The sequence below is a fragment of the Ovis aries genome, chromosome 3 (assembly GCF_016772045.2).
Source record: "Ovis aries strain OAR_USU_Benz2616 breed Rambouillet chromosome 3, ARS-UI_Ramb_v3.0, whole genome shotgun sequence".
NCBI classification, from domain to species: Eukaryota; Metazoa; Chordata; class Mammalia; order Artiodactyla; family Bovidae; genus Ovis; species Ovis aries.
The window spans coordinates 216374461-216397987 of NC_056056.1; the positions used below are offsets into that span (position 1 = coordinate 216374461).

At 49.6% G+C, this 23527-nt stretch overlaps 1 protein-coding gene across 6 annotated transcripts; it reads left to right on the top strand.

The window, feature by feature from the left end:
- The first annotated feature begins 5563 nt into the window (after positions 1 to 5563).
- On the top strand, positions 5564 to 20509 carry APOBEC3F (apolipoprotein B mRNA editing enzyme, catalytic polypeptide-like 3F). 6 transcript variants are annotated; one of them, NM_001093784.1, is given in 8 exon segments: positions 5692 to 5705; positions 7221 to 7377; positions 10809 to 11088; positions 11259 to 11373; positions 17806 to 17962; positions 18877 to 19144; positions 19406 to 19521; positions 20255 to 20266. In NM_001093784.1, coding segments are annotated over 8 exon segments (1119 nt in total).
- The last annotated feature ends 3018 nt before the right edge of the window (positions 20510 to 23527 follow it).

Below are 23527 nucleotides of genomic sequence, written 5' to 3' on the forward strand. Positions count from 1 at the left end.
TATTGATTTCCAGTGGGTTCAAGCTAGGGCATCAGGATCTGAATTGGATCCCGGCTTTCACCTAAACCAGCACGTTGCTAAATAATTCATGTGTTAAAGACATATTTAGAACTCATCAATCATTCAAAACAATAGAGAGCAAATTTGTAGAATATAATTGAACAGTACTTAAGATAAAATTTATCTCATAATATGCATGTATTAGAAAAGAAAAAAACTGATATCTGAGGCTTAAGTGATCAGTTCAAGAAAAGGGAATAACGAAAGGATTAACATCAAAACCTAGTACATTGAAGCAGACAAAGCTGAAAAATCTCTTCAAAAAAGAGAGAAAGGAAAAATAAACTATATTATGAGTAAAATGGAGTCATAGTTATAGACACCATAAAAAGTCTCTGTACCTTTTATAGAAGTATATGTCAGAAGATAATACTATGAACACACATCAATAGACCTGAAAAATGAGGCAGAATGAACAACTTTCTAGAAAAAAATGATAGAAATTATGCCAACAGAAAAAGAACACATGAGTTAACCCTAAACCATGTAAAGAAATGCAATTACTAGTTTAAAAGTTCACAAAAGCAATCATATCATGTTAGCAGCCCAGAAAGTTTTATGCTGAGTTCAATCAACCCTATAAGTATCAGAACTAAACTTTCTTAAGAAATGAGAAAAAAAAAAAAGTTAAGCTTCCCCCAGTTGATTTTGAGTCGTTACAATAATCTTGATTTTAAAACAAAGAAGAATGTGAGAAAGAAAAGCTATAACCATATTCGTTTATAAACATAGATGTGAAAAGCCATAATTAAATTGTTAGCAAATATTCATGCCAAGGAAGACTTAAAGAATATAAGACTTATGGACTTCCCTCGTGGCTCAGTGGTTAAGAAGCTGCCTGACAATGGAGGGGACACAGGTTCGATCCCTGATCCGGGAAGATCCCACATGCCTCAGAGCAGCTAAGCCCATGTGCCGCAGCTCTTGGTTGAGCCTGTGCGCTGGAGTCTGGGAGTTGCAGCTACTGAGCCCACAAGCTGCAGCTGCTGAAGCCTGAGCGCCTGAGAGCCTGTGCTCTGCAACCAGAGAAACCACCGCAGTGAGAAGCCCTTGCAATGCAGCTAGAGAGTAGCCCCTGCCCCCTACTACTACAGAAAAGCCCGTGCATCACCGAAGGGCCAGCACAGCCCAAAATAAAGGGTACAGGACGTGTAATATTTATCCCCCTAGCTTAGAAGAATTTTCTTGGGACTTCTCTGGCAGTCCAGTGGTTAAGACTCTGAGCTTCCACTGCGTGGGGCACAGGTTTGAGCCCTGGTCAGGGAATTAAGGTCCTGCATGCCTTGCAGCATGGCCAAGAAATGAAATTTTTTAAAAAAATTAGATATCTGCCTCATATCATACACATGCATGGAAAAATGGATACATTTGAAAACATTAAAAATTAAAACATCTACCTATGGAAAGACTTCATGAACTAAAAGCCTAGTCACAGATTGGAAGAGAGTATCAGCAATGTGTATAACTGACAAAGGATTACTGTGCAGAATATTTAAAAATTCTTATAATGCAATAAGGAAAGACAAACTTCCTACTGGAAAACAGACAAAGGATGCAACCAACAATTCTAGGAAGGGGCAGGAAATTATGAGAAGACACTTGATCTCCCTAGAAGTCTGGAAAATGTAAAATAAAACCTCAATGAGATAGCTTTTCACATTTCATCAGGTTGGGGAAATGAGAGGTCTCATAACACCAGTACTGGTGAAAATATGGGGAATTGAAAGGTTGTTGCTGACCCATGAAAAGACTCTGGATTCTTGGCCTCCGGAAGAGAAGAATTCAATCTGGAGCCAGAGAAGAGGCTTGATCACTCAGAGCTTTTGTGCAATCGAGTTTTATTAAAGTATAAAAAGGATAGCGAAAGCTTCTGACACAGACATCAGAAAGGGGCAGAAAGAGTACCCCCTTGCTAGTGTTAGCAATGGAGTTCAATTCAGTTCAGTTCAGTTCAGTCGCTCAGTTGTGTCCGACTCTTTGCGACCCCATGAATCGCAGCGCCAGGCCTCCCTGTCCATCACCAACTCCCGGAGTTCACCCAAACTCATGTCCATCAAGTCGGTGATGCCATCCAGCCATCTCATCCTCTGTGGTCCCCTTCTCCTCCGGCCCCTAATCCCTCCCAGCATCAGGGTCTTTTCCAATGAGTCAACTCTTTGCATGAGGTGGCCAAAGTACTGGAGTTTCAGCCTCATCATCAGTCCTTCCAATGAACACCCAGGGCTGATCTCCTTTAGGATGGACTGGTTGGATCTCCTTGCAGTCCAAGGGACTCTCAAGAGTCTTCAACATCACAGTTCAAAAGCATCAATTCTTTGGCACTCAGCTTTCTTCACAGTTCAACTCTCACATCTATACATGACCACTGGAAAAACCATAGCCTTGACTAGATGGACCTTTGTTGGCAAAGTAATATCTCTGCTTTTTAATAGGCTATCTAAGTTGGTCATAGAGTTATACACCTTCTAATTAGTCATTACAATGAATCAAAAGAATGTCTCAAGTTGGTGAAAATTTTTACCAGACCTACTCCCATAATTTACATTTTAGGATAACAAGATTAGAATTTAACAATAGAAAGATCCTCCAGACCCACTCCCATAATATACATTCTAAAATATTAGGATTAATCAGAAGGTTTTCAGGAAGGAGAAACTGTCCTCCAGCCGGATACATTGTTGCTGTATAATCCCTAGAACAGAGTTTAAACTGAGTTGCGTAATTGACCAAGGAATGTAGAGGGAAAAAAAGCTTGTCCTTTTCTCCTCCTTGAGAATTCCAGACCCCTAATTTCCTCTTCGAGAGCCCCAGACCCCTTTCTCCTCCTTGGGGACCCTGGACTTCTTATCAATCTGTCTAGGAACTGACTCTCTCAGAATGGTAACATTTTTTGTTTCTTCTGGAAGGGTCTGCTAGAGTTTCCCTGGTGGTCCAGTGGTTAACACTCTGAGCTTCCAAGGCAGGGGGCCCAGGTTCAATCCCTGGTTGGAGAACTAGATCCCACATGCTGCAACTAAGACCTAGCCCAGCCAAACAAATAGGTAAACTTTTTTTTTTTTTTTAAGCAATTTGGCAGTGAGTGCCAAGTAAGGCATTTTATTCCCACAAGATGTCCATCCTCTAAGGGCAGCAAAAGCCCAGCTAAAACAAGCCATGTTCCAGGCCTCCGGGTGAGGTATTGTAGCAATGAACACGACCTCTGGGAAGGCAGGTACAGGGCAGTTTCAGCTCTGGGTGTTAAGCAGCAACTAGCGTATTGAGAGCAGTATTACACCATCATTGTCCAGGCGACAACCAAAGCAGTCTTGTGGGTCACAGGCTGGTCTGGGCTAAAAGTCTGTGTCACTTGTGCACAGTGAACATCTGTGTGCAAATTTGTATGTTGAAGCCCTGTTTTTGAGTCCAAACTCATACTGCTCTCCACGGTATATGCCGATAAATTGAGAGAAGAGGTGTCAGGGCAAGAAATAGTGACTGTATTAGGAAAGCCTGCAGACCAAGAGCACGGTGGACTAGTGTCCCAAAGAACCACCTTATCCAAGTTAGAATTCAGGCTTCTTTAATCCTAAAAGGGGGGGGAGGTGTCGCTGGTTGCTGTGAGAATCCTTTGTTCTTGCAGCTGTCCAGGTAAATCTGGTCCCCATGTTCCTGTAACCCTCCAACAAGAGAACTGTTACTTTCTGTTCTGCAACTTTTAATCTCTACGTGAATGGGAAAGGGCCTTTAAAGGTCAGAGGCTGGCTGGAGACTGGTCTGTCACATATAGTCCTGGCTCTAGGCAGCATTCTTATATGCGTGTGTGTGTGTATTTAAAGTAATCTTTATTGATTGATTTTCCCTTTTCTTCGTTTTGGCTGTGCTGCAAGGCATGTGAAGATCTTAGATTCCCGATCACGGATTGAACCCTACCGTGGTGGTGAAAACGCCAAATCCCAACCGCTAGACCACCAGGGAACTCCTTGACTTCCCCCTTTTCAAAAGTGCCAACAAAGTGTTATTTACAAAAAATCATGTGGTTAGTCTGGGGCCAGCGTCCACCACTCCTGCTTTAGAGTGGGACACAGAACCTGAATCCATGGGAAATTCCAAGCAACATTGGTTTAAAAGGCTGCAGAACCAGCGTGACTGAGTGCAGGCTGCAGAGCTCAAGGGTTCAAGCTAAAGGAACAGATTCAACCTGGAGTCAGGTTTGTTCTTCTCTGTATAGCCCGAACACCAAGCAGGCTGGAACTTGGAGGTGGGAATGATTTTGGATGCGGTCAGGAGCAAACGGCAGCACCCGGCAACTGGAAGCAAGATCTTCATTTCCCAGACCAGGAGTCCTAACCCCTGGACCACAGGAGTCAGCAGGTAAGACTAAGGTTCCTAGTCTTGCCTGCCTAATCAAGAATGAATTCAGGCAAGGAGGCAGAGGGTAAAGAGTAAAGTAAAAAGGTTATTGAAAAGAAAAAGTACATTCAGAAAGGCACGGGGGTGAGCTCAGAGAAATTAGCAACTTTGGGAAGTTTAAATCCTTTATAATAAATCCTTCATAAAAGGGCAGTTTTCCAGGTCTATGTCTTCCCTCAAGCCAATCACCTTACTTTGTCCTCCCTGGTTAATTTGTCTTAGAACCCTCCCCTGGGGTGCACACGCCCACCCTAGCCAAGTTGGATCTTGAAGTGAAGGCTTCTGGGAGGAGCAAGACTCATCATGGCCTGGAATTATCCTCTGACTTTTGATTCCAAGGCTTCCCTGGTGGCCCTGGGTCGGGAAGATCTCCTGGCAAAGGAAATGACAACCCCCTCCAGTATTCTTGCCTGGAGAATTCCAAGGACCGAGGAGCCTGGCGGGCTACAGTCCATGGGGTCGCTAAGAGTCAGGCAACTAAATACTTTTCTACTTTCTTTCTTGACTCCAAGGAGAGTTTCTGTGTTTGTAGGGTCTCCTCTGTCAGACAGGGTTTTTTCCCTTTCATTGTCCTTGTCGTGATTATCCCCTTGAGGGAGGAGTCAAAGACTGGCTATTGACCCTGTAAATTCCTTAACTGGAACCCACCTATCTCTTATCTCAGGAAATGCAACCAGAAGGGTGGCTTATTGTAAATTTCCAACCTGGAGCCCACCAGTCTCCTTCCTCATAAGGGCCACACTCCCTCATGGCGTCCATTCATTCAACAGGCAGATGTAGAGCGAGGCGCAGATTTGGGCTGGGTGAGGGCGTAGGGTGGAGAGGGATCCAGCCTGCCCTCCCCCGGTGGGAGCGGGGCCGAGGTCTGCTCTCTTCAGCCAGGATCTGGCCCATCCCCCTCTTGGGCATCTTTACTTTCTCTTTCCCTTTGCAGTAACGTCAGGTCCTACCCCATGGAGGGGCCTGGCCCCATCAGAAGCTGAGCTCAGCCAAGAGGGAGGGCCCAGGGGAAGGTGGATCTGAGCCTGAGGAAGCAAAGCACCCCGGGGGCCCTCCCACCCGGGGCCCTCCTCCCACCCCCGGTGCCAAAGCAGGAAGGAGGGCGGGCTTCCGCAGAGCCGGCCTGGGAGGTCACTCACAGATAAGGGGTTTTTCTATCCGAGAGTCCTGAGAGAGGAAGTGGAGCCCCCGCACTCAAGACAAAGGCCAGGGCTGCAACCAGCCTGCCGAGGCTACAGCCAGATGCCCTGGATCAGGTACTGCTGCCCGCCCGCTCTGTCTACTGGGCCCCCTCTCCCGAGGTCTCTAGGGCTGTGTCTTGTCCCTCAGCCTCCTTCTCCCTGAAGTCTCTGCAGCTCCAGCCCCGTTCTTTTTCCCCCCTCTGGCACCTTTTCTGAAAGGACCCTCTCCCACTTGGAGTCTGCCCTGTTCCGGGGATGGGGCGCCCACTCTTGCTTCGAACCGGCCCCTCCCACACCTCCACGCCTCTCTGAGGGTCCTCTGGCCCAGCTCCCAATCTGAAATGCTGTCGGGCGAATTCTCTTCCCGCCTGTGCTGGGCTGCACCCTCTATGAACACTTAGAATTTGGCCAAAGGATGGCTGAAGCAGCTGGTGGATTGTGTTTACAGCACTCCGATCCATTTTCTCTACTGTTTAGACCACTGTAAGCACAGTGTGAGAATACTTTTCTGAGGCAAGTAGAGACATCCCTTCTTCCAAGGATACCTCAGCTCTGAGCAGAAAAATAAATGGTTTTATTTACAACCATTGGTTTAAATAAATCCATTAAATGGTTTACAACCTGGCCACACCTTAGGTGACCACGCTTCACGTTTATACCTGTACCACGAGCCTAGAATCGAGGAAAGATCAGAGGAAGTGCTCCTGTTTTAAAAGTGAGAAGGAAAGAAAGCCACATCCAAGACTTCACACGGCTGCAAGGTCACAGATGGCACAGCGGGAAATGGCCTGGTCTGGCCCAGCTCCATCACTTACTGCTGTGTGACTTGGGCGGGCCACTTGCCCCCTCGGTATCCCTGCTTCCTCTATAAAACGGGCTTGGCTCCCGTGGATTTTGGGGGAGGAGTCGATGAGTTCAGATACAGAGAGCACTTGAAACAGTAGCCTGAGCTGGTGAGTTTAGGTGTTAAAAAACTGGAACAACTATTGATACCATGTATGAAATAGATAACTAAGGAGAACCTACTCTACAGCTCAGGGAACTCCACTGGGTGCTCTGTGACAACTTCAATGGGAAGGAAATCCCAAAGAGCGGGGATGCACGCTTGTGCACGGCTGATTCACTCTGCCGGACCATAGAAACTAGCACCATGTTATGAAATAACTTTACTCCAACAAAAATTTGCACAAGCAAACAAATGCACAAGTGAAAAGTCAGGGATGAATGGAACTGAAATGACAAAGGCTATTATTTTGTAGTGCGGAGGTTTTTATTACTTTTTTACTGTTTTACTAATGGTAGGCAGGAAAACTGGAGTGGGGATTAGGGTGCTATAGGAAAGAGCAGAGCCTGGGCCCCAGGGGGAGGCGTCACCCACCCTGCTGACCCAGCATCCTCTCCTCTTCCCCAGTCTTCCTTCCTGCCTGCAAAGGCAGCAGGAAATTCCCAAGGCCCAGGAGGGCTGCTGGGAAGCTGAGCACCAAGAGTGGCCAGGGTGTTGCACTCAGGAGACACCAGCTGGGAGGAATGCCCAGGTAGAGGTGGAAGGGGGCGCTTTCTGCATTTTCTCTTTTCTCTTTTTATCTCCAGCGACCACGTGGCGAGGTTAGATCCTGAAACCTTCTACTTCCAGTTTCACAACCTACTCTATGCCTATGGGCGGAACTGCTCCTACATCTGCTACCGGGTGAAAACATGGAAACACCGCTCACCTGTCTCCTTCGACTGGGGGGTCTTTCATAACCAGGTACGGGCCCCAGGAAACTCATCGCATTTATTTGGTGCCTTAGAATTGCAGTGCGGGCAGCACAGATTCAAGTGTGTCCCGCCAAGGGAGGAAAAGCCCGGGAGCAGGGAGTGGATGGGCAAACTGTCGAAGTTTCAGGATCCTTGCACAAGTCGTTTTCCCAAAGTTGTGACCGGGGGATATAATCACAACTGCCATTCATTCGTTCTCAGACTGTGTTATGTCAGATACTAGGAAAATTCCTTTCGCAGTGTGTCCAGTTTTTATCAAAAATGCAGTTATAGGGACATCCCTGGCAGGCCAGTGGTAAAGACTCAGTGCTCCCAGGGCAGGGGGCATGGAAAACTAACATCCGGCAAGCAGTTTGGTGGGGCCTAGATAAATAAAAGAATGCAGATATAGCAGTGATGGGGCTTCCTGGATGGTTCAAGCCCTAAAGAATCTGCCTGCAGCGCAGAAGATGAGGGACACACGGGTTCTTTTCCGGGTTTGGGAAGATCACCTGGAGAAGGAAATGGCAGCCCACTCCAGTATTCTTGCCTGGAAAATTCCATGGACAGAGGAGCCTGGTGGGCTACAGTCCTTGGGATGGCAAAGAGTTGGACAAGCAGAGGCACACCGCAGTGATAGTGTCCGATGTCTTTGCCCAGGGTAATAGTTCCAATCTAGTTCCTGTTTTGGTGTCCCTCTGTCACAGGTAATATAAAGGTTCATAAGCCAGTTGATAATGTGGAGAAAATTGTAATCAGTCCTATGCCATTTGGAGGCTCTCAGGGAATTCTGTGTCTTTCCATACATTTTCCTAAGACCTTAGCCTGTGAAGTCTCTACTTGACGCTCCTGAAACCTCATACTGGATGGCAGTTGACATCCCACCAGGCTTTGTTTAGAGTCTGCTGGTGGTGGGTCTCTGAGTTGTCATCGAGCTTGGCCTTTAGCTTTGGAGGAAAGCATGTGGGCCTCCCTGGTGGCTTGGTGGTAAAGAATCCGCCTGCCAGTGGAAGAGATGCAAGAGATATGGGTTCCATCCCTGAGTCAGGAAGATCCCCTGGAGAAGGGAATGGCAACCCACTCCAGTATTCTTGCCTGGGAAATCCCATGGACAGAGGAGCCTGGGGGGCTACAGTCCATGGGGTCACAAAAGAGTTGGACACGACTTAGCGACTTAACAACAATGACGTGTTTAGGAAGTCTGGTCTATTGTGTTCCAGTGCCGATCAGACCCTAGTAGCTGCTCTGCTGGTTGGGTCCTCACCTGCCACACCCATTCCTCTTCTGTGCCTAGGGCTTGGGATCTCACAGGGGAGACCCGCAACCTTCATCCTGCCTGTCAGCCAGCTGGCTTTGAGCACATGGCCAGGTCTCCTGGATGACCACTGCAGCATCAGCAGTGCCTAATAAGTCCACTGTTCTGCGGCTCCTGTGTCAACATCTCACCAGTCCTGCAAAATGTCCCCCACCCGCCTGCAGCCTTTTCAGAACCTTCCTGGGGAAGGCAGCTGTCATGGGCTGGGTGGGGTAGGAGTGTGCGCCATAGCAATATTACCCCATCAAAATATAATCCAAGTCATACATGTCATCTGACTTTTTCTACTACCCAGTATTCAAAAGGTTAAGAGAAATCGATGAAATTAATATTGATAAGATATTGGGCAATGCAGTCATCCCTCTGTATGGAGCGGGAGGTTGGTTCCAAGAACCCTGCTAACACCAAAATCTGCAGATACTGAATTCCATATGTAAGGTGGCATAGCATTTGTGTATAACCTACCCACATTCTCCCATATACTTTAGATTATCTCTAAAGTGATATCTGATACAATGTAAATGCTACATAAACATTTGTAAATACGATGTAGATGTAAGTGAAAGAGGAGAGTGAAAAAGATGGCTTAAAACTCAGCTTTCAAAAAACTAAGATTGTGGCATCCAGTCCCATCAGTTGATGGCAAATAGATCGGGGAAAAGGGGAAACGGTGACAGATTTTATTTTCCTGGGCTCCCAAACCAGTGTGGATGGCGACTGCAGCCAGGAAATTAAAAGACGCTTGCTGCTTGGAAGAAAGCGTATGACAAGCCTAGACAGTGTATTAAAAAGCAGACATCTCTTTGCTAACAAAGGTCCTTATAGTCAAAGCTATGGTTTTTTCAGTAGTCATGTACAGATGTGAGAGCTGGATTATAAAGAAGGCTGAGCACCAAAGAACTGATGCTTTCGAATTGTGCTGGAGAAGACTGTTGAGAGTCCCTTGGACTGCAAGGAGATCCAACCAGTCAATCCTAAAGGAAATCAAGCCTGAAAATTCATTGGAAGGACTGAGGCTGACCCTGAAGCTCCAATACTTTGGCTACCTGATGCAAAGAGCTGACTCACTGGAAAAGACCCTGATGCTGAGAAAGATTGAGGGCAGGAGGAAAAGGGGACAATAGAGGATGAGATGGTTGGATGGCATCATCAACACAATAGACATGATTCTGAGCAAACTCCGGGAGATGGTGAAAGACAGGGAAGGCTGGAGTGCTGTAGTCCATGGGGTCATAAAGAGTCAGATACAACTTAGCGAATGAACAAGATATTATGTAAATTGTTGCCAGCCGGGCAAATTCAAGTTTTGCCTTTTGAAACTTTCTGGAATTTCCTTTTTCTGAATAATTTCAATAGGTGGTTGGTTGAATCCACAGATGAGCAGCCCTCAGATATAGAGAATTGACTGTATATCTAAGCTATATGCTTATATGTATTTTCTAATGCATAACTAATCTAAAACTTCATGAGATAGTTTGCATTCTTTTTTGTTCATACTAAGTCACTGAAACGAACTGTGTTTTTTATTTTTAATATTTATTTATTTGGCTGCTCCAGGCCTTAGCTGTGGCATGTTCTTTTAGTTACAGCATACAGGATCTGTTTTAGTTGCGGCCTGTGGGGTCTAGTTCCCTGGCCGGGGATTGAACCCCACCGCCCTGCATTGAGAGCATGGAGTCTTAGCCACTGGACCACCAGGGAAATCCCTGAACTATGTATTTTCACACCTACAACACATCTCCCTTCACTCGAGCCACACGTCAGGTGCTCTGTAGAGGTGTGTGGCTGGTGGGTTCCCTGAGGTGCAGGGCAGCTCTGTGAGCCTCCTAGCAGGCAGCACCCAGGGAACCAACCTGGACCCCAGAGGGCCTGGCACGAAGCCGGACTCAGGATACTTTTAGAATGAATGCTTGAGAGGATGGATGTTGGGATGAATGGATGACTGTGGGAAGGGACAACTAAGGAAGAAAAGAAGGGAGGGGATGGATGGAGGGAAGGGATAACTAGTAAGCCACCTGCCTCTGGGACACCAGCCCCTGACCCCTCCTCCCCCCACCACCCGCCCCGGCCACATGGCCCGCTCTGCCGCCAAGAACAACCGCGCTTTCCTCCTCTGTCTCTCCCAGGTCTATGCTGGGACTCACTGCCACAGCGAACGCCGCTTCCTGTCTTGGTTCTGCGCCAAGAAGCTGCGCCCTGATGAGTGTTACCACATCACCTGGTTCATGTCGTGGAGCCCCTGCATGAAGTGCGCCGAGCTGGTGGCGGGCTTCCTGGGGATGTACCAGAATGTGACGCTGAGCATCTTCACCGCCCGCCTCTACTACTTCCAGAAACCACAGTACAGGAAGGGGCTGCTCAGGCTGAGTGACCAGGGAGCCTGTGTAGACATTATGTCCTACCAAGGTGAGAGCAGAGGGGGCTGGGGGGCTGGGCGAGGGGAGGGATAGGGGGCGCCTAGAATACCCCCCAAGGAAGGGGGGAGTGGGAGGGGAGCCTGGGGAGCGGGGAGGAGGGCCCAGGGCACAGGGAGGACAGGCCCAGCTCAGACAGCTCTGCTTTCCTCTTTATCTCAGAATTCAAATACTGTTGGAAAAAGTTTGTATACAGTCAGAGGAGGCCCTTCAGGCCTTGGAAGAAACTGAAGAGAAATTATCAGCTGCTGGCTGCAGAGCTTGAGGACATTCTCGGGTGAGGGCTTCCTTAGCCTGCCCCTTACCCCGACCCACGGCCTCCCCCTCACCTCCGCCCACCGTCACCTCCCTTCTCAGCCTCCTCTTTCCCCCGGTCCTGCCGGGCCCCTGCCCTTGAACCACCCTGTCTTTCCTTGGTCCTCTCTCCTTTCTTCCCCCAGCGTCTCCCTCTCCCCTAGCAAGGGGCCCCCGCCTCCTCCCATCTCACGCGCTGACCCAACCTTGTTACTGAACTGAACATAAGTGGGTGTGAGCATGTATACATGTGAAAACGAGATTTGAAACAACAACCCTGAAGCCTGACCTGACTAATCAGAGAACGAGGATTCCTGATGGGAGTGACTGTATTCATTCGCTAGGGTATCGGCAACAAAACTCCACAGACTGGGTGACTTAACAAGAGGCATTTCCTTTCCTCGGTGTCATGGAGGCTAGAAGTCCAAGCCCAAGGTGATGGCAGGCTGGGTTTTCCTGCGGCCTCTCTCCTTGGCCGCAGGTGGCTGCCTTCTTGCTGTGTCCTCAGATGGCCCTTCTTCTGTGCGTGACCTCTGGGGAGCCCCTGGTGTCCCTCTGTGTGTCCCAGTCTCCTCTGCTTATAAGGACGCTGGGGCTTCCCAGCTGGCGCTAGCAGTAAAGAACCCGCCTGCCAATGCAGGAGACGTTGGAGATGCAGGTTCAATCCTGGGTCAGGAAGATCCCCTGGAGAAGGGCATGGCAACCCATTCCAGTATTCTTGCCTGGAGAATCCTCTGGCCAGAGGAGCCCAGTGGGCTACAGACCATACTGTTGTAAAGAGTCGGACACGACTGAAGCAATTTAGCACACATAAGGACATCAGTCAGATCGGAGTAAGAGTCACGCTAAGACAGTGGTCCCCAACCTTTTTGGCACCAGGAACCAGTTTCATGGAAGACAGTGTTTTTCCACGGACTGGAGGGTTGAGAAGAGGATGGTTTGGGGATGATTCTCATAAAGAGCGTGCAACCTAGGTCCCTTGATTGCACAGTTCACAGTAGGGTGTGCACGCCCGTATGTGCGAGCTAAGTTGCTTCAATCATTTCCAACTCTTTGCCACCCCATGGACTGCAGCCCGCCGGGCTCCTCTGTCCATAGGATTCTCCATGCAAGAACACGGGAGTGGATTGCCAAGCCCTCCTGCAGGCGATCTTCCCGACTCGGGGACTGAGCCCGAGTCTCTTCCGGCTCCTGCATTGGCAGGGGTTCTATACTGCTAATGGCACCTGGGAGCCCTGTCTGTGCTTCTGTGAGAGTCTGATGCTGCCCCTGACCTGATGGGAGGCGGAGCTCAGGCAGTAATGTGAGCGATGGGAAGCGGTTGTAAACGCAGATAAAGCTTTGCTTGCTTGCCCACCGCTCACCTTCTGCTTTGCAGACCCATTCTAACAGACCACAAACAGGTACCAGTCCATGGCCCAGAGACTGGGGACCCCCGCTCTAAGAGCTTGCTCTTAATTCAGTCACTGCCTTCAAGGTCCTGTCTCAGTTATGGTCACATTTTGAGGAAGTGGAAGTGGGGACTTCAGAATATGGATTTGGGGCTCACAGTTCAGCCCCTTCAATGACCAAGGGCATCTCTGAGCTGAGCGGGCGCAGTGACAGCAGAATCCTGGTCCTGTGTGTCTCTCTCCAGGTTATGCCCCCATCCCTTGACCCTGACTCGTCTGCTTCCATTCTAGACCCTGGTGCCCCCACAACCCCACCCTCACCCCTCGGTCACTCTGACATCATCACAGCCCATGCTCACTCTGCTCATTCCTGGTCCCATTCCCACACTGCTGCCAGCGATGAAGCGCTGAGGATGGTGATGGAGAGTGTGTTTGGGGAGAGGGGGGTAGTTAATGATTAAGTTTACATTTAAATAAGCCTTTAGGGGAAAAATTAGGATTGGGCACGGAAGGATTGAGACGATCAGAGATTCTCCCAAAAGCAGAACAGAAAGTGGAAGGGCCGCCAGGAGTCAGGTCAGAGACCACAGCTCGGCTGCTCAAGGTAGACCAGAATGTGAGTATCTGGCCCTGTGATTGCGGAGCCAGCAGCCACATAAATGCACCGAGGAGGAGGAGCTCGGTGGAGATTCCAGAAAGGGTGGCGGGAACTGTGGCAAGGGGTAAAGAGAGTAAGCTCCTGATGAGCTGGGTTTCTGGGCCTCCAGAGGCCCAGGAAGCACCAGCAAGTGGGAAGCTGTCGGTTTGGAATCTGCCATAAAGTCCTCGTGGAGAAGGTCGGGGGTCCCACTCCTCTTGGCATCTGGCTGTGAATTGTCAGTGGCAGCAGTTGCTTGTCCAATTGCTCTCCCCTCCTGTTTGCACTGCTGCCTGGGGGTCCTGAGCAGAGTCCCAGGGGGGTGGGGGGTGGGGTCCCTGGCTGCTTCAGCTCATCTGCCTCGATGCCCTCCCTGTCGGTGTTTCCTTCAAGGAGGGAGGCACAGACGGACCCGCCTGTGGATGAGGCACTTCCTGATTGTCTCCAGCATTAAAAGGGCCACAGCGGCCAGCTCCAAATGTCCTGCTCCCAGCACGCCTGCGTCTAATTGGCTCCAAATGTCCTGTTCCCAGCACACCTGCGTCTGATTGGCTCAAAATGTCCCGCTCCAGCCCGCCTGCATCTCGGCCCGTCTCAGGCAGCTCACGGGGATCTCTAGGGCCGGGCTGGAGGATTGCTGTCATTAGGGAAAGGCCAGCAAAGGGTTTCAGCCTTCTTGTCCACCCTTCCTGCTTCTCAGGCCAGGGGCAACTTAGCTCTCTGAGTCTGACCAACACTTCGGTGTGCAGATCTGATCAGTCTTCCCAGAAGGACCCAGATTGTTCTAGAATTTTCCATTGGCTGTGACCCTGGGCATTAGGACAAAGGGAAGTAAAGGGGACAGCATTCTTGTAGATCCTCTAACTTCCTACTCAAGCTCTTGTTACCCCCGAGGCCACACCAGGGCCTGTGGGGCAGAAGGGTGGGTGTGCAGGGTCTGTGAGGGAAAAGTTGACTTAGTGTGTAGTCTGGACAGTGGCTGTGACTGCTCTAAGACCTCCTCCCTAGGTTTCCCCTTTCCCCAGAGCTGCTTTTTCATCTGGAGGTCTTGACATGAAGGGGCAGCTTACCCCTTCTTTTGTACCCACCATCCGCCCACTCCTTTTAATGGAACAATGGGGAAGCAGGAGGAGGGAGCCGGGCCAGGCCACCTGGACAGCTTTCCAGTTCTTTCATGCATTTGCTGTGTGACCTCGAGAGAGTGTCTTGGCCTCTCTGTGCTAGGACCTCATCTAAAATGTCAGGATAACGATCCTCCCTGCTCGAGGCTGTTGGGGCGCTGGGGTGGCTGGTGGTGTACAGATCTGCCCAACACAGTGCTGGAGGTGAAGATTTAGAGTGCTGACCCCCAGTGCTCCTTTTCCACCCTGCCCAGAGTCTTGCCAGGGCACTAAATGACAGCAAAGTGCCAAGCCGGGGTGGGGTGGAGAGAGCACCAGCCTGCCCCTCCCCCAGTGGGAACAGCCTCTGTCTTGCTCTCTACAGCCAGGGCCTGGCCCAGCCCCTCGCCAGCATCTTTACTTTCTGTTTCCCCTTGGCAATAATGTCGGTCCATCAGAGGCTGGGCTCTGCCAAGAGGGAGGGCCCCAGAGAGGGTGGGTCTGAGCCTGAGGAAGCAAAGCACCCCGGGGCCCTCCCACCCCTGGTGCCAAAACAGGAAGGGGTGGGACCTTGGCTGAGATGGCTGGGAGGTCGCTTTCAGATCAGGCGCTGTCCTAAAAGCAAGGGTCCTGGGAGTGTCTATGACGGAGGGCTGGGCTGGATCAGGCCTTCCTGGGCGAGGAGATTGTGTTTGGACTCCCCAAACCAGGTAAGTCAAGAGCCCAGGAGGAGGAAGAGGATGGAGAAACAGAAAACCAGCCTAGGACTTCCCACCTCGGCTTCTCCAGGCCAGAAGGGCACCTGCCACTCAGAAAGCTGTGGGGGAACATTCTCAGATAAGGGACTCTCCCAAGGCCAAGGGCAGCCTGCTGAGAGGGAGGTGGAGCCAGAGAGCCCAGTGCCAGGGCAAGCCGAGACTGCCAACGGGGCTGGAGCCAGGCTGCGGGGACCAGGTATCGATGCCAGTTCTTCTCTCAGCCTCGGGCTCTGCCACCATCCACTCCCAGCCCTGGGTTCTCTCTCTGGCTCCTTCCCTGCAGTGCTCCACTTCTGTTCATCCTCTTGCCTCAGACTCCCAGCCCCGCCCCTGCCACAGCCTGTCTGTCTGTGTCCCTGGCCATCTCTCTGTCTGGCCCTGGCCATATCCCATAGACATGGCCCCCAGGTCTTCCTGAAGCTTTCTGTGCACCCTCAATCCTAGACTTTAAGTTCAAGGATGATTGAAACAATGTCTGGAGTCAGCTACAAAAGCGTTTTTGTAAAACTATTTTAAAGGCACAATTTTGCAAAAGAATACTCTCATTTCTACTCTGTGGAGGGAAAACTCTCCAAGATAAGAAGATAACTCATCTCCCATGAAGACACTACCAAGTGTGAAAAATTCAATTGGTCTTTAAATACTTCTTAAAGGTTGTTTCTGTCACACCTACAGTTTTAGCTATTCAAGGTCAAGGTGCAACATACGTGCTGTGAAGATAAATCCTCTTGTCTGAAATGTGAAGGGTCTAAGCCTTGAGTTGTCTGGGTGTCCCCAGGACAGGGGAGTTTCCCAGAACGTGGAGACTTCAGGGCTAAAATCAGGAAGACTCTGGGCAGACGGGGCAGTGGTTGTCTCGGATGTGCTGCAAATGGGATTTCCCTTCTGATCTGGCCGCCAGTTCCCCTCACCGGGAGTATGAACTTTAGGGGAGGTCAGTGGCGGGTAACAAAATGTCACAGTCCAGAGATGGTCTCTTTAGCAGTTGTTCTCCAAATCCACCTAAAGTTTTACTGATTAACACAAGGGATGTTAGGTTTCCATTGATGAGATAGGTTTCCACTGGTGAAATCTGTGGCTTTGCTAATTAGAATGCCAGATACCAGAAATGGTTTTTCATTGGTGGAACCGGTGGTATTTCAGTGAGGCAGCAGGAAATATGGCAAAGCTTTTCCGGCCTTGTAGGATAATGTTACAACCCAGGGTCCAGGCTGTGAGGGCATCCTTGGTTTGGTTCCTGTGTCCAGATGCCAGTTCCGATGCTCTGAGGTCACCTGTGTCTGATGCGATGATAGGCCAAGTGACATTACCGTGGATGGTGGGTCCAAAAGGACAGTGGTCTGAGGCCATCAAGCCTCCCAGGCTTGTTCAGATTGGCATCTGCTTGGCCTTGAGTGTCCACTTGCGGTGGGGCTCCGGCCAGAGCGTGTCTTCCTACACCTCCCTGGGGTCTGGCAGGAAGGCTCCTGGTTGTATCCACCTGCTTCAATTTGTGCAAAGCCAGCAACATTTATTGAAAAGAAATGGGGTTTATTGAAATCCCATGGACAGAGGAGCCTGGCAGGCTACAGTCTATGGGGTCACAAAGAGTCAGACACGACTTAGTGACTAAACACCTCCGAAGCCCTGGGGGTGTCTGGTCTACAACCCATCTCCTCTGGCCTCAGGCACCCTGATCGGATTCTGATCAAGATACAGATGCTTGAGGAGGGTGGGGTTAATGAGTGAGTGAGTGAGTGAAGGAATACCTAATGAAGGGAAGACGGAGGTCCTTTCCTTGTGCTATGGGCAAGCTCACATACTAGAACCTGGTGGTTCTGCATCTCCACATGGGCTGGGCCACTTTGCAATGTATTACATGAAGGAAAGCAAGATACAAAATAAAATACTTTACAGAGTACAAGCGTAATGGGCGGGGGGAGAAAAAGCTAAGTGAGTGCTTCCACCAAAAGTGTCTGTGGCAACACAGCCTTGGTGACAGCAGGTTTTCCTGGTCATGTACCTCTGTGCTCTTTCTACAGACAGAAGTGCGATACACACACTTCAGCCAAGAGCACAAAGAGTTAAAGGGAAAACACCAGCTTCCATCCCCCCACTCCCCAAAGAGAATGGGTTCTGATATTAGACACAGGATTGAGATGCTTGTGGGACCTACACAGAGGGGTCTGGGGCTCAGGACAAAGATGTGAGAGCCGAGGAAGGACATGCCGTGTTCAGCTCTCGGGGCACCCCTGCCCCACCCCAGCCCAGGCATCCTACCTGCGGTGTCCTCTAGCATGGGCTGGAGTGGGGGGATCTCTCAGGCCAGAGGTGGGAGGTGGCCGGTGGTCTCTGAGGTAGGAGAACTCAGGCTCTTCGTCTCCCTCCCCGGTCTCCCTGGTCAGCCAAGAAGGAAGAGACCCTCCCATACCTCCCCTTAAGGGCCCAGGCGAGCCCAAGGAATTGGCTTCAGAACGTAACCAAGCCTAGGGTGACGCCAGAGAAAGAACACTCTCTGCATCTTGGATTTTCTCCTTCCTTGTTGCACAGAAACACAATGAATCTGCTAAGAGAAACTCTGTTCAAGCAGCAGTTTGGCAACCAGCCCCGGGTCCCACCACCTTACTACCGGAGGAAGACCTACCTGTGCTACCAGCTGAAGGAGCTTGACGACTTGATGCTTGACAAAGGCTGCTTCCGAAACAAGGTGTCAATCGGGTCCTCCAGGTGCAGGGCAGGCAGAGGCTGACCCCATCCATGCAGGGGGATCCCAAGGCTCGGCAGAGGCTGAGTTAACCCAGCTTCCCGGCAACGCTCCACCTTCTTCCCCATCCCCAGGCCACCACAGAAGCCCTTCCCTCCAGCACAAAGTCTTCCTGCTCCTCTTTGAGAAGTTCGTGTTTTCTCATTCTCCAGGGCTCAGCTCAGTCATCACTCCGGGAAGCCAAGCGCTCTTCCAAGGGCTGAGCACCTAACCTCACCTGCCAGATCTCCATCACATTTCTGCCTTTCTGCTCACCTTTCTACCTGTCTGTTCCTCCTGTCTCCCTCCCTGACCTGCTCCTTGGTACCCTCAGGTTCAAACATCTCCAGACAACCTCCTGATTGTGTCCAAACACCAGCTCACACTCTACCTGGTGGCTCAGTGGTAACGAATCCACCTGCCAATACAGGAGACGCGGGTTTGATCACTGGGTTGGGGAGATCCCCTGGAGAAGAGAATGGCGACACACTCCAGGATCCTTGCCTGGGAAATCCCATGGACAGAGGCGACTGGGGGGCTATATATCGTCCATGGGGTCGCAAAGAGTTAGACACGACTTAGTGACTAAATAACTATGAAGTCTGGGGGTGTCTGGTCTACAACCCATCTCCTCTGGTCACAAGGACCCTCATCAGATTCTGATCAGGATACAGATATGTGGGGTTAATGGATGAGTGAGTGAGTGAAGGAATACATAATGAGCAAAAGGAGGTTCTTTCCTTGTGCTATCGGCAAGCTCACATACTGGAAAGTTCACAGGATAGAGCCCCTCATCCCCAACTTCACCCTCCATGTGTGACGTCTGGCCTCTGCCTTCTAACCAGCCCTTCCTGCTCTCTGTCCGATACCCTCTCCAGAAGCAGCGGCATGCAGAAATTCGCTTTATTGACAAGATCAACTCACTGAATCTGAACCCGAGCCAGAGCTACAAAATCATCTGCTATATCACATGGAGCCCTTGCCCGAACTGCGCCAGTGAACTGGTCGATTTCATCACCAGGAATGACCACCTGAACCTGCAGATCTTTGCCTCCCGCCTGTACTTCCACTGGATCAAGCCGTTTTGCAGGGGGCTGCAGCAGCTGCAGAAAGCTGGGATCTCAGTGGCTGTCATGACCCACACAGGTAGGAAGAGAGACAGAGCTGTCAGTGGCCTGGAGGTTCTGCAAGTTCCAAGTACGAAAGCCACTGAGTGGGAGAGGGAGAAGAGGGGAGGCTGGGCAGGAAGGATGCAGGCCCAGCTGGGACTCAAGGTGTGATACCACCTGCAAGGTGAAATTCCAGGGAGAGGAAGAGAAAGAAGGGGGAAGGAAGGAGGGAACCTGGGTTGCTTGCTGCCCCTCTGCCCTCGGGGCCTGACTCTATTTCTCTCTCTAAAATCTCAAGAGTTTGAAGACTGCTGGGAACAGTTTGTGGACAACCAGCTGAGGCCCTTCCAGCCCTGGGACAAGCTGGAGCAATACAGTGCTAGCATAAGGCGAAGGCTCCAGAGGATCCTGACGGTGAGAAGCTGGCCCTGAGGCAGGCCCTGGCCTCTCCCCCACTCCCTTCCCAGCTTCAGCCTCCCCACTTCTGTCTTCTGTCCTCTCCTTGCTGGCTTCCACCCCCACCCCTTTCTTTTTTCTCATGACACCTCCTCTCGGCTCCCTCTCCCAGGCGCTTGCAGTTCCTTCCATGTCTCTCTCGATAGACCCTTTTTGTTTGCTTGTTTGCTTTAAGTCTTCTTTGTGGCTTCCCGATGGCTCAGATAGTAAAGAATCTGCCTGCGATGCAGGAGGTCCGGATGTGATCCCTGGGTCAGGAAGATCCCCTGGAGAAGGGAATGGCTAGCCACTCCCGTGTTCCTGCCTGGAGAAGTCCATGGACAGAGGAGCCTGGCGCGCTACTGTGGACGACAGTCCACGGGGCCGCAAAGAGTTGGACACGACTGAGTGACTGACACTTCTCTGTGGCACGCAGCCTGTTAGATGCCCTGCAGCACGTGAGATATTAGTTCCTCTACCAGGGTTCCAACTCAAGTCCCCTGCATGGGAAGGCAGACTCTGTATCACTGGACCACCAGGGAAGCCCCTTAATAAATTCTCGTTAGCTCTCTGTTTCCCTCCAGGCCTCCAGGGCACACTTGAGTCCGTTCTTTCCCTTTGCATTTCCAGTCCCTGCATTTTCAGCATCACCTCTCCTCCCCTACCTCCCTCACAGTTTCCTGCCAATCAAAGCATTCTCCCTCTCTCACAGGCGCCGACTTAGAAAAGATCTTCAGAGGCTTGAGCATCAGACTCTCATCCCCTTTTTCATGAAGAAGTGACTCAAGATGACAGTTCCTGGGGCATCTCAATGCTTCATGAACTGCTGACTCTCCAGATCGAGTAACAAGCTCCACGGGCATGCCTGACCCTCTCCCAAGTCCAGAGTCCTTTCTTCAGTTTTCTAAGTGGGAAAATATTTTTGAATTGAAAAAAAAAAAAGATAAATAAAGACAATTTGAAAGTCTGTAAAACTTTACTTTCTAAAAGGGTTAGGTTAGGATTAGTCTTTCCTTCATTAAACGATGAGAGGAGCCTGGTAGGCTACAGTCTATGGAGTCGCAAAGAGTCGGACATGACTGAACGACTTCACGGTCATGTTCACAAAGAACTTTAGTGGTACAGCACTAAGGAAAAATTTGCTTTAGAATTCCTAGTAGAGTCTGGAATAGTGGGATCATTTTGTAGTCCAACTATGCTCTATTCCTTCTCTGTATCTAACATTTGTCTAAATAAATAAGATAAGGACTTCCCTGGTGGTCCAGGGGCTAAGACTCCTTGCTCCCAATGCAAGGGGCCAGGGTTTGAGCCCTGGTCAGGGGACAACGAGATCCCACTTGCCACAACTAAAGATCCTGCAAGCCGAAACAAAAAGACCCCATATGTTACAACTACGACCTGGCACAGCCAAGTAAAATAATATATCAAATGTTGTTAATAAGTAAAGTAAAACTTCATCGCATGAAGTTGACCACAGACTTGACTGGGGAAACAACACACTTGAAACTGTGTTTTCGTGTTCTTGGTTGAAGCAACAGACATCCCCGGCCAATTGAAACAGAAAAAACATTTAAGAGAAAGGTGTTGGATGGTTCACAGAATCTCTAGGAAAGATGAGGAACTAAATTTGGAGTCTTCACTGCCAGGAAGCCTCCAGACTGTGCTGCTAGCTGGTCTAGTGACCAGGACTGCTGATGACTACATGCTTTACCCACAGCAGCAGGATACTAACAAAGAATCCCTGCTTCAACTGCCCCCACTGCCAACAGTCCCATCAGGATGGAGGAAAGGGACAGGAAACAGTTACAATAAGTAATGAACACAGCATAAGATGAGAAGAGTAAAATCTAATGTTTTACACTGAATGTGAACCGAGGGGCTTCCCTGGTGGCTCAGATGGTCAAGAATTTGCCCGTAATGCGTAATAGGTTCGATTCCTGGGTTGGGAAGATCGCCTGAAGAAGGGAATGGCAACCTGCTTCCAGTATTCTTGCCTGGAAAATTCCATGGACAGAGGAGACTGGTGGGCTACAGTCAATGGGGTCCCAAGGAATCAGACACGATTGAGCAACTAACACAGCACAAAATGTGACCAGAATAAACATTTCCATGCTACTTACAAAAAAAAATACTCTTTAAGTGATAGAGCTTGGAAATAAAGGGATGAACAAAAAGACAAAGGGATGAACAAAAAGATATCAGGCAAATTAAACTTTATGCAATTAAAATTTTTGAAAAATAACAGCTAAAAAAGAAAGCTGAATGCCAAAGAATGAATGCTTTTGAACTGTGGTACTGGAAAAGACTCTTGAAACTCCCTTGGACTGCAAGGAGATCCAATCAGTCAATCCTAAAGGAAATTGGTCCCGAATATTCATTGGAAGGACTGATGCTGAAACTCTAATACTTTGGCCATCTGATGCAAAGAACTGACTCACTGGAAAAGACCCTGATGCTGGGAAAGATTGAAGGCAGGAGAAGAAGGGGACGACGGAGGATGAGATGGCTGGATGGCATCACTGATGCAATGGACATGAGTTTGAGTAAGCTCCAGGAGTTGGTGATGGACAGGGAGGCCTGGCGTGCTGCAGTCCATGGGGTCGAAAAGAGTTGGACACAACTGAGTGACTGAACTGACTGAAATTAACCGGTGTAGAGCTTTGTTCTCCAACCCTGTTGTACAGGCTTTACTTTTTTTAAAAAAAGTTAATTTGTTTGGTTTTTGGTCCTTAGTTGTGACATGCGGAATCTTTTTGTTTGCGGCATGCGAACTCTTGGTTGCAGCACGTGGGATCTGGTTCTCCAACCAAGGGTCAAACCTGGGCCCCCTGCATTGGGAATATGGAGTCCTAGCCACTGGATTGAGGAAGTCCCCAATTTGAAAATTTTTAATTAGTTAATTGTTGGTTGCATTGGGTTTTCCTGGCTGCGGGTGGGCTTTCTTTAGTAGTTGCAGCAAGCGGATGCTGCTCTTCATTGCGGTACTCAGGTTTCTCTTTGCAGTGATTTCTTCTGTTGTGGAGCACAGACGTAGTTGCACAGGCCTCAGTAATTACAGCTCACAGGCTAAGTTGGTCCGAGGCAAGTGGGATCTTCCTGGACCAGGGATCGAACCTGTGTCTCCTGCATTGGCAGGTGGATTCTTAACCTCTGGACCTCTAGGGAAGTCCCAAATTAAGTTTTAAAGGAAAGCAAGAGTGGCACTATTACACTAGGCGGAGTATAAGGCTCAGCTGGTTAAAGAGGGACTAAATATAGTACAAAGGAGCAATTAAAGAATAAAATGTAACAATTATAAACTGTATGTACCAAATAACATAGCAGCCAGCTACATAGAGGAAAAATAATTGTAAACCCTAGTTGAGTTGGAGTGGCAATGCTTATACCCCAGGGGATGGATCATGGTTGGCCTAAGTCTGCTCAACAGTACGATAACCATGAACTTCCAGATGACTGAGAACTTCCCTCAGTCAGTCTCTCCCATCTGGAAGCTTCCATAAGCCTCTTATCCATCTCCATCAGAGGGCAGACAGACTGAAAACCACAATCACAGAAAACTAACCAATCTAACCACATGAACCACAGCCTTGTCTAACTCAATGAAACTATGAGCCATGCCGTGTAGGGCCACCCAAAATGGACGCGTCATGGTGGAGAATTCTGACAGAATGTGGTCCACTGGAGAAAGGAATCACAAACCACTTCAATATTCTTGCCTTGAGAACCTCATGAACAGTATGAAAATGCAAAAAGATAAGACACTGAAAGATGAACTCCCCAGGTCGGTAGGTGCCCAATATGCTACTGGATATCAGTGGAGAAATAACTCCAGAAAGAATGAAGGGATGGAGCCAAAGGAAAAACAACACCCAGTTGTGGATGTGACTGGTGATGGAAGCAGGGTTCGATGCTGTAAAGAGCAACATTGCATAGGAACCTAGAATGCTAGGTCCATGAATTAAGGCACATTGGAAGTGGTCAAACA